Consider the following 18,319-nt stretch of genomic DNA (forward strand, 5'->3'; position numbering starts at 1 on the left):
GGAACGGTAATGTCGAAAGGATAAAATGTATATGTTTTCCTTATGTTTAGTACTAGTAAAATAAGTGATGCTAGAGTGCTTGGTAAATTTAGTAACCAGTTTTTGGTTTATGGTAACAAGGAGTAAATGTGTAACTGTTTTATTTGGCTTTTGTGTTTGGAAACATTTTCTATGATTTGTAGTTTCAGTCTAAGCTATCACTTGAAAATAAAATGCTTCAAACATAATACAGAAGAATAATTGAATCTTTATATCTGGTTCTGTTGCAGGATGTAGCAGGTGCACTTTCAGTGGAAGAAATCACAGAACTGCTGAGTCTCCACAAACTCTGCTGTGGCCGTAGCTGGTATATTCAGGGTTGTGATGCCCGAAGTGGTACAGGACTTTATGAAGGATTGGACTGGCTTTCAAGGCAGTTAGTGGCAGCTGGTGTCCTGGATGTGGCTTAATTTTACAGCAGCTGCAATTTAAGGGTGTAGTTTACTGTTGTGTTTTGTTTGCACGATTTAGGATGTTGTAGCCAGCTCTGCTGTCTGAAGAGGGGACTCGATTTAACTTGGTGGGTACAGAAAAATACAAGCCTTTATCCTAGATTGGATAATTGGTTGAGTAAACTTGTGCAGTAACAGTGTTTTTGAAATTTGATACAGTGACAAGTAATGGGATGGGCTAGTTACAAGGGTGCCTTGAAATTCTTTTTGGTGAAATTAGATTGTTACAATTCAAAAGCATTCCCTGATTAAAAAAATGCAGTGGAATTCATCTAATACTTTTAACAAGGTTACAATAGTTCATTGGTGTCAGAAAAAAGTCTGCATGGTTTAGAAATACTTTCCCAGGAAACTGTTCCAAAATCCATCTCAAGTTATTAGAATAGCCAGTCCTGTCTGTTAGTCAGAAATAAACGGTGCTACTCCTTAATATCTGAAGAATGCATTCATTTATAGGTGGCATTGAAAATTACATCCAAGTACACCACAAAAGGAAAATGTTTCCCTCATTATTTGTTAGCTTCCCTGTTTGTTACCAGAAGGTGGCATAACTGGGCAAAGAAAACTGAGAATGGGGACCCGTGTTGCAGGGCTAGGGATCTGTGGCATTGTTTAGCTGGTCTTTTTCTAGTTAGGGGGGAGGGGTTATTTGGGGGGGGTGTTATTAATTTACACATGCTAAATTATTTATGGACAGACTATAGTGATATTGAGGTGAAAGTGTTTTGTGTGTACTTGGGGACATGATCTGCCATTAGAGGTTAAGCTTACTCCTCAAGAAGTCAGTGAAGTTCAAAAAAAACCAACCAAACTTCTTAAAGTAGTGCGGTGTAATGTCAATCCAGCTATATACTTTTATGTAGAAGTCATGCTTCCAGATAAAGGTAGTGGCCTTAAAATATAAAATAACACAATGTAAAAGCAGTGTACACTAATTATAACTCTTACTTAGAAGAGCAGATGGTAAAATGTGATATAAACCTTCCATAATTAGATTTTCAATTCTCACTGTACCTTCTACATGGAACTGTCACTAATGCCTCTATTTTCGCAGATTACTCATGCACAAACTCATGAAATATGGGCGTAGCACTGTTTAAATTTAGAGAAGGTTGCAATGATGTAGTGATGTCTGTCTCTGCTGCATATGCAACTCTGCTAAACGATTTTATCTGTCTGATATGTGCACCAGAATCTTCTGGTGTCCTCTTTAAGTACACAGCCATTGCCATTTGAGGAAGCCATGCCGTGGACCTCTTTCTGTCAGTAGAGGAGTGACAAAGAGCACAGCCAATAGATCAAAACTGTATTATAATCACTTTTCTTACTGGAGTAGAGGTGAATAGGGAGAACCATAGAGTGGAAACGAGCAGTTGTTTCACAGATGGGTAGGTATTTTTGCCACACTGAAAAGTGTGTTTACCTGTGAGAGCTCTGAACCTCATCTGGCAAAGAAAATGTATCCTATTTTCTGTGGCTATGGCTTCTATTATAATGTTATCAATTTTATGATGTTTTCCCACTACATAACTTAGGTAAAGCCAAGAATGTATAAAAATAATTTAGTACATTTGCACTTTTCTTCAAGAAGAAGCAGTTAACTACTGCCTCATAATGACACTTATTTGTAGTTTTCTCTTGTTACTTAAATTTCCTGTAAATGGTGTTAAATGCAGCTTCAGTTTCAGTAAGTCTAATGACTTCAATAGTAGCTGAAAGAACACTAAGCTTTAAAGTAGTTAAATGTTTGTGAAATGGGCTTCAATGCCTACCTATGTACACAGGTACTGAGAAGGGATATTTAGTCTTTCTTCAGACAACCTGATAAATTTGGAAATAGTTTACAACAGAGTGAAGGGTGTTTTCTTGCACCTACCAACTAAAAATTGTTCATCCTTCCCAGCCTGTAACTTCTTGGTGCACTAGACAGTTGGCTGCTCTGACCTGAGCATCTGCTTCTCCTGCATTGCAAAGCAGTCCCAGACCTAGTTAAGGCTGACTGTCCCTTCACACCTCTTTCTAAAATATGAACAAATTCTGCTTAGCATGGTAGATACCTTTTCCTGTAATATTTTTAACAGAGAAGACATGTATTCTTCAGAAAAATTCCGTTTCTGTAGTTTTATTTTAGCTGGCTTATGCTTCAGTTATACATACCTCTCAGTATAGTTCTATTTTAAAATGTTCAAGGTGACCAGTTTGGATTTTTTGTAACATTGCATTTGAGGGCAGAGAAAAAATTCTCACTCATGCATATTTTTGAGTACAAAGGATTGCTTGTGACACATGGAATGCTACCATAAAAGTGTTTTTAAATGGAATTTATTTAAGATGACTTGAAGTAACTGTGAAAGTGTTGCATTTGTCTGTGAACTCTTCAGTGTAAACAGGTCCACTAAGAGGTTTATTTGTATTATAAATTAATACTACATATAAATTGCTTCAGTTATAAATTTAAGCTTGTTTCACCAGTTTTACTGAGCTTTAGTTTCTAGTGTACTGATTTATGCAATACGTAATTGGAGTATTTCCTCAACTAGAATTCACTCAAGCATTACTAACTATAAGGATTATTTGAAAAGACCGATTAACTTTTCATAGGATTTTGACTTAATTGTGAAATTGAGTAAATACAACATACAGTGACTGTGTTGTGGCTTTCTTTAAAGAATCTCAGCTCAAAAACAGTGCATCTAGAATAAGTGAAAAATAATGTTTTATCACTTGATATGGTCTTACTGTATGCTACCTTCAAATTTATTGTGGATTATGTGGTACATGAGGGTTTTATTCTGAGATAATCCTCATTCTTAACTCTTGGAGTAGGTGTGGATATTATGTAAAGACTTCTTGAAAGAAAGGGCTCCTTTAGTGGAAAAAAAATTCATAAGCTGCTGCAATTTGAGTTGCCCAGAAAATGAATTCTTTTCAATAAAAGTATCTGAAACTTTCAGAATGAATTTTAATAAATTTGCCTTTTTTCTTTTTTAAGGAGGTGTGCTACATTTAACTTACTGTAGAATTTTTCTTCTTGATCCTTGAAGATATCCCTTTATCTCACCAAAGATAAGCTGCTTGTTGGTAGCAGCTTCTGAGGGACTGTTTGATTAGCACACATCTCATTTCACGAATGATGTTACCAGAACTGTAAACTCCTGAGTCTCGTATGAGTGCAGTGGTGTTATGTGAACATGAACAGTCAATGTTACTGTATTTAGAGTAGACTTAACTATCCAACATAGTAACAGGACCATATCTAGCCACAGATTCATGTCAGCTGGACAAGTCTGAGCTTTCCTTGAGGACTGCATCAGAAACACATGATGTAAGCTTAGTTGAGGTGATTCCCATCATTTATTTTAAACTAAGTATGGCAGTAGAAGTAGTAGTGTTTGCAGGACTTTGGGTAAAAATGAATCCAGAAACACACTCCCCAGGCTAAAATAATGAGAACAGTGCATAGAAAAAAACCAATATTGGCAATACCAAACCCATTGCATAGGACTTCATCCGCTGGCATTCCAGGAGTTGATCATTGCTCTTGGACACAGCAGACACATACACAGTTATTTTTAAAGAACAGAGGTAGATTACATATCTTGTTATAGCAAACAGTATCGTAACTTAATGTAATTTTTGATGCATGATAGGATTGAAGAGTTTACGCAGTTTAGGATTTCCAACCTTTTCCTCTGTCAAAGACTTCAATAGTGTGTAGAGGATTAATTAAGATAGGAACGATGCAAATAAACATGAAAAAGTTACAAACAATACCCTGGTCCTATTTTATAAGTCATGAGACAGGGTATGGGTTTTCGTCTTTAGTTTTGCATAGAAGAGATGCAAGAAAAACAGTAGACTTTGTAAGAAACATGCAGGTGTTTTTACTTTAAAATACAGAAATACAGACTTAGGGCACTTTGGATACGTTAAAAATAGTAAAACTGGCAATTGCTCTGTCTAGGAACTATCAAAAATGTTTCTGTTCTTTCTGGGTCCCCTTTTGGGTCCCACCATGCTGAATTTTTTTCTGCTTAAGCTGGAACCTTCAACTCCTAGCTTACTTCACTGTGATATTAATGATGCTGATATCCTCATAGGGTTTGTCGGTTTTGGGATTGACTTTTACATTTGAGATTCTTTGAACAACTTCCATTCCTTTAGTCACCCGTCCAAACACGCTGTGCTTGTTGTCTAGCCATGGCTGTTTGAGGGCAGAGAAAGAAAAAGCATATTAAAATAGAAAGCAGCATGTAGGTTAAGCACCAAACCAGAAAGAGAGTGACCTAGAATAAGTAAACATTAATACATCTTAGTCTGTTCAGACTATGAAATTTAAGAGTGTGGCTAATACATGTTCATATGCATTTAAACTCATCACCTTTTCAATTGTTTCCTTAAAGTACTACACAGGTCAAGTTCTAGCAATGCAGTAGCATTTCATAGTTTATTTTAAGGCGTATTCCCAGTTCACAGAAATGCTGTTTCAGTCTCTCTATTTCATGGTATTTTCACCGCTGAATTGTAAGTGCCAGTCCAGAATATGACCTAATTCAAATTCATATTCGTAAAGTATGCCCAATTAGCAATCTGAATATAGGCACTGATAAACTTAATAAGCTTTAAAATTATGGTAGATGGGTGCTTTAAAAAAAACAACAAACCAACATAGTTTTGAAATAAGTGCTATATGAATACAGTTTCTGTGTTACCTTTAAGTATTTGTTTTGTATCTGTTAGACTCGCATATCAAAATCTCTTTTTTTGGCTCTGAAATTGTACAGAGATTAAAGGAAATCTTCAAACGTAAATACTGGCTTCTTTGTGTAGCTATAATTAGGCAATATTAAAGTCATCCTGGCATCATATCCAAAAAACTTCAAACAATCTAAGCAATAGCTAGATTTCCATCAAATTTAAATGAGTATATTAACACAAAATACTCCAGTAATAAACAATTGCAAGCATTGACTAAGAATTTGATATCGCCCTTACTGCAATTAAAGGCAAAAGGCCTCTTGATCACAACTGACAAAAATGCTTTTCTATTTCTTAAAAGACTGTTTCAGTGAAGCCTACACAGTATACATTGTGTGTAGCATTTATTTGCACAATAACAAGACGATATTTAGATAGTACTGTGTTCCTTTTTCCATCAGAAAAGATACACTTTTACTATTTAGTTAGTATCTCAGGTCTTAGATTGAGCTTTACTACTTACAGTTGGCACTACTGTTATAAAAAACTGGGATCCATTGGTATTTGGTCCTGCATTAGCCATGCTGAGCGTATATGGTCTGTCATGTCGTAAAGTTGAATGAAACTCATCTTCAAATTCTCCTCCCCAAATACTTTCACCTCCCATTCCTGTACCAGTTGGGTCACCAGTCTGAATCATGAAACCCTGCACAGAAATTAAATATTATATCATCACATAGAATAAATAAGCAAAAATGCCTTATGTCACATTTTTTCAAACAAACTTTAAACCTTTCAACAAAATGTAAGTGTTAAAATGCTGTGGATAAGGGACAAAGTATTCTTTAAATCATAATCAAGTACTTGTGAAAAAACAAGCAGAACAAACGCCGTTCCTGCTAGTGAAGGACAAGAAACCAGACTATCTGTGGCTTCTGCGAACACTTGGGCTGTGTCAGATTGATTCTGGTGCAACAGAAATAAGAAGCCTTACAAGAAGCTGCCCTCTGATATGAAACAAAGTCTGAATTCAAGCAGGACTGCTGAATTAATCTTTGTCTCAATTTTCAGATTTCTCCCACCTTGTCAGTTGCAGAAAAACTATTAAACAACTTCAGTAAATGATGGAAGTTATTTAGAACCTCAGAGTTGTTCAGACTTTACAGAGAACTTTCCAGCCATTCCAGAAATCCCCCGTGCAAAATGGAAAGGAAAAGGTTAACAGAGAGGACTGACTTCAAAGGTACATTATCTAACCAAACAAAAACTTTTTACAAATTACCTTGATGATACGGTGAAATATGTGTCCATTGTAATAGCCATTTCTGCTGTGCACACAGAAGTTTTCCACTGTTTTGGGGCACCTAAAATTGTGTAACAGAAAATACAGGCCACAATAAATATTTAATTGTATGGTGGCAACGCCATGAAGATTTCAGCTGAGACCAAGACCCTGTTGTACTGAGCAGTGTTTCAGCACACTGTAGAAAGGGATTTTATCAGCTACGGATAAAAGCAAATCCCCACCTCCTGAAACCCAGGGCTGGAAGCAAAAAAACCCTTGAGTACGAAGTTGCATGATTACCCAGGAAGGCAGCAGCATTGTTGATAATACAGTGATGTTTCAGGTGTTGCTGAGCAGTGCTTACACAGCATCAAGGCTTTTTTGGCTCCTCACACCACCCCGCCAGCGAGCAGGCTGGGGTTGCACAAGCAGTTGGGAGGGGACACAGCCAGAACAGCTGACCCCAACTGACCAAAGGAATATTCCATACCATATGGCATCATGCTCAGTATGTAAAGCTGGGGAAGAAGAAGGAAGGGGAGGCATTCAGAGTGATGGCATTTGCCTTCCCAAGTAACCATTACACGTGATGGAGCCCTGCTTTCCTGGAGATGGCTGAACACCTGCCTGCGGATGGGAAGCAGTGAATGAATTCCTTGTTCTGCTTTGCTTATGGACACGGCTTTTGTTTTACTTATTAAACTGTCTTGATCTCAGTCCATGGGTTTTCTCACTTTTACCTTCTAAGTCTTTCCCCTATCCCACTGCAGAGATGTGAGCGAGCAGCTGCATGGGGCTTAGTTGCCAGCTGGGGTTAAACCATGACAGCCAGCAAATAAATCTATTCTTCAAAGCCTAGTTCAAGGCATCACTGATTAGATGTTCCTTCCCCAGCTTTCTATTTACATGGTTCATTTACAAAATCAATTAAGGAGTGTATGCTCCATAAGCAAAAAGTTGTTCGCTCTTTTACCTCCATAATTGTATTAAGCTACCCATGTAAGGCATTCATTGTTGCATACCAGAAGTAAAATCTAAAAATACAATGGTTTAATATTATAGAACTTGCAGTCCGCAGAGTCAGTTAGCCTCCTCTGAAGCTGCTCACAAACATTGTCTGGAAGCAGCTGGAATACTGTTGATGGAATAAAAAGGGAAAAAAACCAGCCAACCAACCCCTTCACCTTTGTGACTCGATTTTTTACTTCTGAGATTTGCTACCAGGGTAGATCTACACTGACAGGTTTACACAGTCACATACATTTTCTGAGCAAACGACAGAATAGCCAAGTTGAGTCCGTAGCTGTAAAGTTACTTCAGCTGTGACAAGGAACATTAGCTTGGGCTTAGTATTCTAAACCATCTTGTGAAACACAGCACTAATAGCATAACTAACAGAACAGACAAGATTATAGTCCCAGTTCCTGCTGGGTGGTACATAGTCATTCACAACTTTATTCCACAAGCACATGGCCAAGGATTTAAAGGGCATAAGCCACTTTGTATAGGCTCTTCTTTAACTTTTTAATCACATTCATCTTCAAGAGATTAAAATTCAAATCTCAGTTGGGAGGAAATACTAGAACAAGAAAGGACAAACCTAACAATAACCAAGCCTGGTAATACTACACTTAATTCAAAATTGCACACAAAACATTGCAGTCAAGCACCTAGCAATACTATGCACGCCAATATAGTGGCACGCTGGCATGAGAATTTAAAAAAAAAAAAAAAAAAAGTCAGAAATAATGTAGTTTGGCCTGTCACTCACTGGTAAGGGCTGTAGCATTACTGCAACCTATATGCTACAATTATGAATTCCAGAAGCTAGGGCCTGATGCAAGGAGACATTTGTGAAGAGAGCAATAATAGACTAGCAGCCCTGCAGGACAGAATTGAGATTGTGTTGCCTTACCTGTGCTTATGACAAAACATGAACTTGGTTTTGGAGAAGCATGGACTACACTTATATGGTTTAAGTTTCAATGTATAGCAATATATAGGTAATATTATATACATTTACTGTTTCATAACAAAATCTTTGCATATACTAGCATTACAAAGAAGAGACGCTGACAGAATAACTTCAGCAATTGTCACACACAGAACGCTTTTTCAATTATATGCCTGGTTTTGGATATACACAGTGGTATAAATTTTATGTTGTTCTTGAAGGAGCTGCAATAGTACAAAACGTAGTACAATGGCCACATTTGGAAGTTGCAAACTGTACCATTCCTCTGGCTTACACAGACCTATTGCCAAATCTACTGTCGCTGCCAACATCAACATTATTTTTCAAGGCGGAATCAAACAGCACTGCCTTACAATAATATGTAGCTTACACAGAAGAGCATCATGACCTATCCACATCTGTGGTTTAGATAAAGAACAAAAGCTAATAAACGAATAACCCCCCTGAACCAATAATTAAATAAAAGCAATAATTAAAAAAAAAAATCCAACCAAACAACTATGACCCCAACTGTTATTTAGACCTGTTTTTACCCTACTTTATTTGTGTTTGCCAAGAGTCATGTTCCTAGCCTGATGTATTAAGAAACTGTCAGGAAACAAGGAACAAGTAGAAAAAGGGGAAGAAAATAACCATTCCTAACTTTAAATGTACATCTTGGATACTGCCACCAAAAGGCACAGAAGGAAGGAAAACCAAAATAACAGAAGAACTACCAAATACATACTCAACAGGAAAAAGCTTGATATGGATATCTCCCATGCTTGTGTGGATGATGGCACTGTCTGAAACTCTTTTGGGACCTTCTGCTTGAGTGGCTGCCATGACCTCTTCTTTAGAAGGTTTCTCATTAAATACATCTCTGTCAGAATCTGCACTCTTTGTATCTTCTGGTTCACGTTTAGTAAACTGAAGAACAAAAGAACAGAAGGTTAACTGTTTGGTTTTCTCTTTCTTTCCTTTATCTTACACACCGCTCTGCACCTAAGACATCAATATGATTACTGAACCTGCTAAACGCCCAACTAGATTTGAAATGTAGGGAGATAATTCATAGACAGTCTATTCTTGCATTTCAGTGCTCTGCGTTACCAGCATTTCCACAGTCACAAATCCCAGCACAGCTACATGCAAATCCAAGTAACTTTTTATAATCTATTGTCTTTAAAATTCCTCCCCTTTTCAACAGAAGGCCCACAGTAGTTTGGCGTGTTGTCTTTAAAAAAAGAGTGGAGAGTATCAATGTGTTCTATTATATTCACACAAAACTGTCAGGTTTCATCACAAACTTTTAGTTTCACTACAAAGTCAAACTAAATCCTTTTACTCCAATACCACATTAATACAAAACTATAGAAAACCAGAAAATTTAACTCAAAACAGGAGAAATATCAAAGATGTAATTTGTATAGTACTTACAGAAAAACACAGAATAAATATATGAGTACACGAGCATCCACTTAAGCGAGTAGTACACTTACACATCAAATGATAATCCCTAGCCTTTCTGCATGTGTAATGGTGAGTAATGTTTCCAGGCTTTGTCTAACTTTTCATCCCCACTTGTCAAATCGTTCAGAGTAATATATTCCAGCATATGCTACACACTAACCACACAAAGCTTTAGAAAGTATACTATCTTGCTCCAACAGAAAACAGGATCAAGTTCAAGCACAACCAACAGACAAACAGACTGATCTCTAACCTCTATGGTGATCACATCCCAGATCAACTACTAACTACTCCGGAATTGCTCATCTCTTTGGCTTATTCCTTGCATCTCACCTAAAATCTAAATTGTGAACAGGAAGATGACTCCTGTCTTAGTTAGTTGCCCATACTTGGTGCTACTGAGTCCTAATACTGCTCTGAATGGAATTATTTTTTATTACATATTTTGTACAGTTAATTATTATTTATCAATATAAGATCTGGTTAGGTTTTTAAAACGTTCCTACTTAAGGGTGTTTTTTCCTCAACTAGAACAAAAGCATATACCATTCTCAGAGAACTATAATTCAGACAGCCCAAACCATCCCAAGTTTACTAAACTGCTTGAGCAATAATGAAACAGTTAAAGCTGCTTCTAGCGAATTTATAGCTAGTTCAAGCTAAAAATTCTAGAATATACTTGCAATATAAAGGGACTCCCCTGGAAAAGCTGTGTTTGCAAGTACTCAAGACAAAAAGCGCTGGAAAGGTGCAACAATAAAAAAATATCGCAGAGAAAACATCAATACAAGAATAGAGTTATTTAAATAGAAACCACACGCACCATGTAAAACCTATTTTTTTTAAAAGCTGTGCAGATTACTGTTGGATCTGCCTGGATATTCTGGAGAACAGGATTTTCAGATGCCTTCATCTCTATAGTGATCGCAGCACGATGTTTCTTGGCGACTCCTTGGAACAAAGCTAGCTGCATCATTCTGATGTTCTCTTGTTTTCCCAAGATACGAATACACCTGAAGCGCAAGATGTGAGAAGGTGTAGCTACTGTTAGCTGCTCACAGTCAGAGAACATCTCCTTTCTGACTGCAATACTCAAAGCAAAATTCCAAAACCCTCTCAAAGCAATTTTTTACTAATTGTTTTTGTGATGCTTCTCTATTCAAACTTGCTACATAATTTACTAGGCACCCTCCTTACGCGATAAAATCCCAACTGCACGATCCACATTTACTTTGTTACAACATCTAGTTAGCCAGAGATGAATTAATTACACATTTTTAATACAAATATGCTTGCTGTGTTTTTTCCTCATTTTACAAAGCTTTAAACTGACACGACTCATTACAAAGCATGGGAGTATCTTATGGCTAATGTAAGGCTCCCAAGTAACAACAACAAAGAAAGATTAGAGACCCCCACAGTCATATCAAGTTTTAAATATACTACAAATGAATATAGACTTTGAAACAAACATATTTATGCCAAAGTGTGTCACTGGAACTTACCTGTTAGTCTCTACATTTATGACCTTAATGCCCAGCATTGTTCCATAGAGAACGAAGTGTCCAGTTTCATCAAAAATTATATTAATTAATCTTACTGCATCCACCTTCTCCAGCTCACGCTCAACTGCCATACGTCGGCCAAACTCCATATCTGGTAGTTGCTGTCTCATCTGCTGAAGTTCAGTAAACATCTACAGAAAAAAAAAAATCACTATTATATGAACATACTTTAAACTTATGATCCAGCAAAACACTGATGCACGTGCTTCGAAAATACAGAATTCAAGTGAGACTACTCACACTTAAGAACTGAAATAAATACAAGCGATACTCTACTTTAATGACCCAATAGCCATGTTGTAGTACCAAACTTAAGCAAAGAAAGAAAAGTGTGTAGTCATCTAACAAATTTCTTAGAAGATGACAAATGTAATTAATTATGATGATGTTATTTAAAATGGGCACTTTCCGTAATTTCTTTCTAGTAAAAAGTAATCTAGCAGTATAAACACACAGATGAAAATCAACAACTCAGTTTCACTACATAACCACTACATAACTAATATAAATCAGTAAGAATTAGTTTTGGAGCAAAGCAACACAAGAGGCAAGGAAGAGAATATGGAAAACCTTTTCTGCAAGAAAAATACAGCAAAAAATATAGCCTTAGAAGCAGACGATAACTTAGGTATATGCACTGATAAATTCAAGTAAGAAGAGAAAAAGCCTCAAAAAAAGAGAAGCAAGACCAAACTCACACTCAGAGATTCATCAAAGACTCTCATCAGCTTCCCCGTCAAAAACCGGAAAATTCTAACTTTTCTGTCAGACCCAAGAGTGGCCATTTTCTTGCCATCAGGTGAAAAACTTATACTGGATGGGTAAGCCTTGCATTTAGCAAATTCGTATAGATCAGTGTCTGTTTTATACTCCCAGTTCACATTCTTGGGGAATTTATATTCGTGTGGAGTACCAGTCCAGTACTCGATCATTCCAGATTTATCAGAAGACACTACTACTTTGTAGACAGGGTTCAACCGTATCTGAGTAAGAGAGGATGTATGGAGTTTATCAAAAACATGAAGTGGCTGGTTATTTCCTCGTCCATCATATATGAATATTTTTCCTGTGCTCTTCTCAGACGTTGCAACAGAAGATATGGCATCTCCAGGGCAATATACCCACTCACATTGGCCAGGGTAGTAGCTGCAACAAAGAGTGGAAGGAGGGAGAAAAAAAATGGACTGCTGTTACTTAGATAAGAATCAAGTTATGCTATGAACTTGAAATCAAATATCAGAAGCAAAGTTTGAACTTCATTTACTAGTCCTGCTAATATTTGTCGTGCTAAAATTCAACAGCGTTATAACCAAGGTTTTCCAAGCAACACAATTCAGTGGATGGCTCAGCCTATTTCTGTTGCTCCCATATCATTTTATAAAGAGGCTGTGATGGAAAGCAAAGGTAGAAAGTAAGTGAAAAAGAAGAATAAGGCTGAAAGTTCTGCTAAACAGCACAAGTGGCATTAATGATTACTATTGAACTTCTACAACTCAATAACATTTCTCTTTCATCTCTTAAGTGATTAATACTTCAGTGGAAATGAAGACAACTGCACCTTTGCCATACACTTAGAAAAAAGTTCAACTAGGTCTTGCCAAAAACAAACAAAAAAACCACAAAACTAAAAAGCAACATAAGTAAAATTAAGACAAATCACCCTATATTCAATAAGCATTCTGAATGCATTTAAGAAGGATCTCATTTGCTACTAGCAAAAACATACTCTACAAATAAAACAAGCCAGAGATATGCTCAATAATATGTTATGTCTGTTTTAAAAAAGTCTGTAAGCAAAGATTTTGAGAACCAGAACTCAGAAACTAAATGACAGACCACAAAGAAATTATACAGTCTCCATAGAAAACTCTTATTTAGTATCCTTTCACAATCAAACTAGCAGATACTGAAGGACTGACAAGTGACAGACACTAATAATTTGGATTTTCAATGTCTGTCTGGTAAAGATTCTCATAAGGAGAAACATAATCAGAACTTTGTCTCAGGTTCACTAGAAAGAATAGGATCAAATACGTACATAAAGAAATAAATATGACGTTCCATTGATTTAAGCATCATTATCCAAAGTTTTCTGCAGAAATAGCTGCCCTTCTCCAGATCACTAATGGAAGCATAAAGCATGGCGATTTGCAGATAGCCACACTGTATAGTCAAAACTGAAAGAATCTGAAGAATTTGAGACAAAGCTAATCAACGTTGCAATGTACTGGCATACACCTATCCAAGCAGGCAACGCAAGATAACGTGAGCTGAAAAGACCACACAGAACTTAGGATTCTACATTAACCACTGCAAGTCTGAGCAAAGAGCCATGATAAAATTCTCAGGCACATCAACAGAAACTATCTGTTCAATAAACAGTAATGCAGAAGATAGAGCAACAAACATTAAGTTTTAAAAGGCTATTAAGGACAATGCTTATATTACAGGCATACATTGTTCTTTTCTTCATTAAAGAGTTCACTTGAGGTAAAAGCCAATTATGTCTGAAAAAAATATGTGGGGAGAGGAGGATGTAGATTACTGAGGTTGAAAAAAAAATCTATTTAAAGAACAGGGAACATACTATAGAAAAATGTTACAGGTAGCATTCTCAGGGTATCCCTGAAGCAAAATTGATGTAAATTCTACCACAGTTTTCCCTGAATTGTCAAACAGGAAAAAACACCTTCTAAAACAACATAAAATTAAGTTTTTCTTATTAATATTAAATTAATTTTATTTCATTCCAAAATTTTACCAATTTTCTAGTGACAATACAGGACTGCTAAATAGAAAAGACCAGCAAAACCAAAAGACTAAGGCTAACCGCAATTTTTCCACAGCAGACAGCCAAGTGGGAATAAATTCCTATAGGTGAAGTACGTCATCTGGAGGATGATACTGAAACTAGAACCAGCAAAGCAGATAACATAAGGTTTTATATAGGCACCCTTGTAACAGTTCAGGGCTTGTTTTCCTCTGGCAGTCTTATAACTCCAATAACATACATACATATTTCTCTGAGATTCTTTAGCTGCGTACTGTATAACTACAGAAACCCTGCAACCGCAAGACTAAGGAAAAAAACACCACTCTCTAACAGAAAAAGGAAATTTCTATCCCTATGACAACAAGTAGGACAACATATACAGGTCAAATTCCTTTTCTTTTGGAACTGTTAGGTGTCTATAATTTTTAAATTCAGTGCCAAACAACAGAAAAAAAATTATGCCTAGCTAAGTATTTTGAGAAACATCACATCTTTGTGCATATTTGACGCTGAGGAAAGGCACAGATCTACTCCACTGATGTACTGTTGCACACAGAGTCATAAATTTTTCTACTCAGTCAGGCAGTCTCCAACCACTGGATGCATTTTGGATAATGGAACTTAATAAGCTTCATGTGACTGGGGGGAGTAAAACCCTCAAAACCTGCAAATTGTTGACTGATCTCTTAGCAAAATAACTCCCATTTATAATCCCAAAGAAACGTTTTCAAGAACTAAATAACTTACCCAAGTTTCAGCATGTTGATCATATCAAAGTTGACTACATCAAACACCTTCATTGCTTTGTCATCGCCAACTGAACAGAATAACGCCCCCTCCGAACTAACAGCAATACTCTCAATAACACCTATTAAAAAAAGTTAACTTAATATTAACAGACAGGAAAGGGATATCCTTCATTTCAATATTCCACAAGAAAAACCCTACAGAGGTTTAAACCTATTTCTCAGCTGTTTCTACACCTTTCTGACTTAAAAAACTACCTGACTTTAAAAAAAAACAAAAACAAGACCAAGCCCACAAAACCCACTTTGTATTCTATCACTGTTTAGAATCAGGTATGTGGTAATGAACTACTTACCATATACATAAAAGAGAGATTATAATGGCAGTTACTTCCATTTACAATCTTAATTTAAAAAAATTCAGAACAATATTATGATATGGTAAAAAATTATAGCTTGCATCTCTCAAAAGAGGAAAAAGCACTCTACAGTCCTGCGATTAACATACATAACACTCAAAATTACTCTGCAATTGAGCCTTCCCTAAGTTTTTCACAATACTTATTTTTGCTTTGTTCTCACATTTTTTTTCTGTATATAACGAAAAGCTGATACTTAAGATCAAAAACCCACCATAACATTCTTTCTAACTCTAAAAAGAAACAGTACTCTTACTACCTATTAATAAATATGTTTCTTATTGTAACAGTCTGCATATCAAACTGTTATTTTCCATCAGATATATTATCATTTCTAATAGCAATGAGAACCTGGTTTTCTGTCCATACCTATTTAATACTTAGCATAGTATAGAAGAGCTATGCGTACTTACTACCTCAGAAAGCTGGGTTAAAAATATTAATTCTTAATTGCTTAATTCAGCTGATAATCATGACATTGATGCAGAATTTACTCTACAGTGGCAATAAATCCAGATAAAACCAACCATTTTTTTTCCATACTGCAGGGGAAAAAAACCAACAAACAAACAAAAAGGAATGAAGGTAACCTTGCTAAAGTAACATCTTTTTAAACTTCTCTGGACTTTATGACCCCTGTTATGTACCTTGTTTACTTATTTTTACACAGACCTCTTCTTCATGTCCTAGACATTTTCCCCACAGGCGGGGCATAAGGCAATGCAATGGATGCAGGGGATCTGTGCAGGAGTCCCACATGTTTTATTCTCACTCTATCCCTCCTGAAGTTTGGGAGCAAAATATAACAGGACAGGGGAATGAAGAAAGATGAAGTAGATACCATTTAACCCCTGACTGCAGTAAACAACTCCCAGAATCCCTCTCCTCTGCATTTGCACTCCCTCTTCAAAGGACTAAGAGTAAGGGGGAGGAAAAAGTGAGGTCCTTTGGGGGAGGAAAAGCAAGTTCTCACCCAGGTGGCTCCGGAAGTGTTTAACAAACTCAATCCCTTCTTCTATTTTTTTCCAGAATTTTACATGTCCATCATGGCTGGCTGTTATGATAAAATCTGTCCTGCAGTTACAAAAGAAACAAACCAAAACACGCTATTATGCACTTTCACACCACCCTGGGGCAGTAATTTGCACTATAATTAACACTATGTAGAGAATGAACTTTAAACAAATTACTGTGACAATGTGTCTGAACTATCACTCCTAGAAAAACAAGCACTTTGGATTAATCTATGAAAAGTCAGCAGCCTGAATTGAGGAAATACATAACACTATCCCTTTTGACCATGCAAATTTTAGTCCTATTTTAGGTCTGCTTTTACAGTAGTTACTATTTGCTAATGTATGTGTGTGTGTATATATGTGTATATATATAAAAGAGAAGAAAGGTATCTCCTCAATCTGTGCAATTCTGCTGAATCATATTTTGCTCAGATGCAGCCAGTTGCTCTTATTCCTGTATATATTGCACACTGCAATACGGATCTTAAGACCCTTTTAGTCTATTTAAACAATTTTTATCTTGCTTCTCGGTAGGCCCTTTCCTGTACGCTTAGTTTAAAAAAATCTTAAAATACCACCTCTGGACAACACTAACTTCCCATTATTAGACTTCTACAATGAAAACTTCCTAGCATATACAAAAATACATTTCTGACAATGAGATACAGTGGAAAAAAGAAAGACACTTACTTAGTACATGCTACATGTGTAATGACATCTCTGTGCATGTAACTGCGTTCATACATTGAAGCACATGGTAGATTTTCAAGATACACACGTTCAAATTCAAGAACTAAACAGGAAAAGAAAAGAAAAATCAGGAAATACTTTTTTTTTGCATAAAGGTACACCTAGTACAAAGTAGCTTTGTACTCAGGCTTACGGATTCATGGTAGACTAAAGCCACTCAAAATCTGCTTTAAGCCATACAGATGCTTCCTTTTAAAGCAACTATTACCTTGCTGTCCGAACATATATTAAAAAAAAAAAAAAAAGAATCAATACAATAATTTTAAAGTTACTGCCAGAAAACAGAAGGTCGACCGCACCTCATTTTCTTTGAAACCAAATGTATCTCTGTTGCTGTTAAGCACTTCAAGGTCCCCTACAGGTATTGTAGCTTAAATTCTAAGTGCTAGCACCTATTTACTTCGTTGTTTAACTGGCCCACCTAAAATAATCTGATTTTCTGCTTTTGCCTCTGATTTTTACATCTTAACCCTTAATACCTGCACAATAGCATTTGTTACTGAAACGGCAGGTTTGCAGCTGCTCACCGTCACGCTCACAGTTACTTTACAACGGTACTCAGGAGCTGTGAGTTGCCAGGCACATCAACACCGCATGTCAACATACCGCCCAGAGGCTTCTCCTGCTCCCCCAGCGAAGGGCAGCGACCCAGAAGCCAGTTAACTCCGCAGCTGAAAGCGCCTGGGCTTGGCAACGCAGACGCCGCCAAGCAGGGCCTCAGCTCGGAGGCGTCTTACGTAGGAAGCAGAAACACGGCGCCCCGGCCTCTAATTCTGCACCCCGGGGGGGTCCCTCCACAGCCCCGTCGTTTTAGATACAAGACACCGCGCCGGGGCGCGGGAGAACCGCCCGAGGCGGCCCAGAGCCGGGGCCAGGGCTCTGCCGGCGGGGCCTGCCGCCCGGCGGCGATCCCACCGCTGCCGCCCGGGGCCGCTCTCCAGCGAAGCGGCGGGCGGAGGCCCCGCTCCTCCCGTTACCTCTCCTCTTTTTCGCCTGCGCGGCCTCCCCCGGCAGCGGCCCGACCCAGCGCTCCTCCCCCTCATCATCATCATCATCCTCCTCTTCTGCTGCCGCCGCCGCCGCCTCCTCGCTGCCAGCCGCCGCCTCGGTCTGCTTGCGCTTACGCTCCGAGTCGGACGACGCCATGCT

General features: G+C 37.5%; 2 protein-coding genes across 11 annotated transcripts in view; one reads left to right on the forward strand and one right to left on the reverse strand.

Moving 5' to 3' along the window:
* The window catches only part of TRIM23 (tripartite motif containing 23), a 31,583-nt gene extending 24,393 nt beyond the window's left edge, over positions 1 to 7,190 (forward strand). For 5 of the 7 annotated variants that reach the window (XM_054184795.1, XM_054184793.1, XM_054184794.1 and 2 more), the window contains one exon: positions 270 to 3,447. In XM_054184795.1, coding sequence (XP_054040770.1) covers positions 270 to 343 — 74 coding nt within the window. In that variant the 3' untranslated portion in view covers positions 344 to 3,447. Of the gene's footprint in view, positions 1 to 269; positions 3,448 to 6,260 lie in introns of those variants that run through there. The other 2 variants (XR_008463701.1, XM_054184796.1) reach the window with 2 other exon arrangements.
* PPWD1 (peptidylprolyl isomerase domain and WD repeat containing 1) lies at positions 4,352 to 18,316 on the reverse strand. 4 transcript variants are annotated; one of them, XM_054184788.1, is made up of 11 exons: positions 17,698 to 18,028; positions 17,111 to 17,213; positions 16,378 to 16,478; positions 14,987 to 15,107; positions 12,165 to 12,612; positions 11,407 to 11,597; positions 10,725 to 10,914; positions 9,177 to 9,358; positions 6,472 to 6,553; positions 5,713 to 5,895; positions 4,352 to 4,695 (listed from the first exon to the last, which is right to left on the reverse strand). In XM_054184788.1, the coding sequence occupies exons 2-11, from the start codon at positions 17,164 to 17,166 to the stop codon at positions 4,552 to 4,554; spliced, it is 1,698 nt and encodes a 565-aa protein (XP_054040763.1). In that variant the 5' UTR covers positions 17,167 to 17,213; positions 17,698 to 18,028; the 3' UTR covers positions 4,352 to 4,551. The 4 variants fall into 4 exon arrangements, with proteins under 4 accessions (XP_054040763.1, XP_054040766.1, XP_054040765.1 ...); XM_054184787.1 differs by lacking the exons at positions 4,352 to 4,695; positions 17,698 to 18,028 and adding exons at positions 4,711 to 5,261; positions 18,148 to 18,316; XM_054184791.1 differs by lacking the exons at positions 16,378 to 16,478; positions 17,698 to 18,028 and having other exon boundaries at positions 17,111 to 17,179.
* Between the last annotated feature and the right edge of the window lie 3 nt (positions 18,317 to 18,319).

The sequence above is a fragment of the Rissa tridactyla genome, chromosome Z, assembly GCF_028500815.1.
Source record: "Rissa tridactyla isolate bRisTri1 chromosome Z, bRisTri1.patW.cur.20221130, whole genome shotgun sequence".
Taxonomy (NCBI): domain Eukaryota; kingdom Metazoa; phylum Chordata; class Aves; order Charadriiformes; family Laridae; genus Rissa; species Rissa tridactyla.

Bases quoted from the DNA above. Each gene is read 5' to 3' on its own strand.
- PPWD1 (XM_054184787.1), bottom strand. From the start codon at position 18,316: ATGGCGTCGTCCGACTCGGAGCGTAAGCGCAAGCAGACCGAGGCGGCG. The intron at 17,214-18,147 runs GTAACGGGAGGA...TTTCCTGTTTAG, and splicing joins GCAGGCGAAAAAGAGGAGAG to TTCTTGAATTTGAACGTGTG. The intron at 6,554-9,176 runs GTATGTATTTGG...ACACAATTTTAG, and splicing joins ATCAAGCTTTTTCCTGTTGA to GTGCCCCAAAACAGTGGAAA.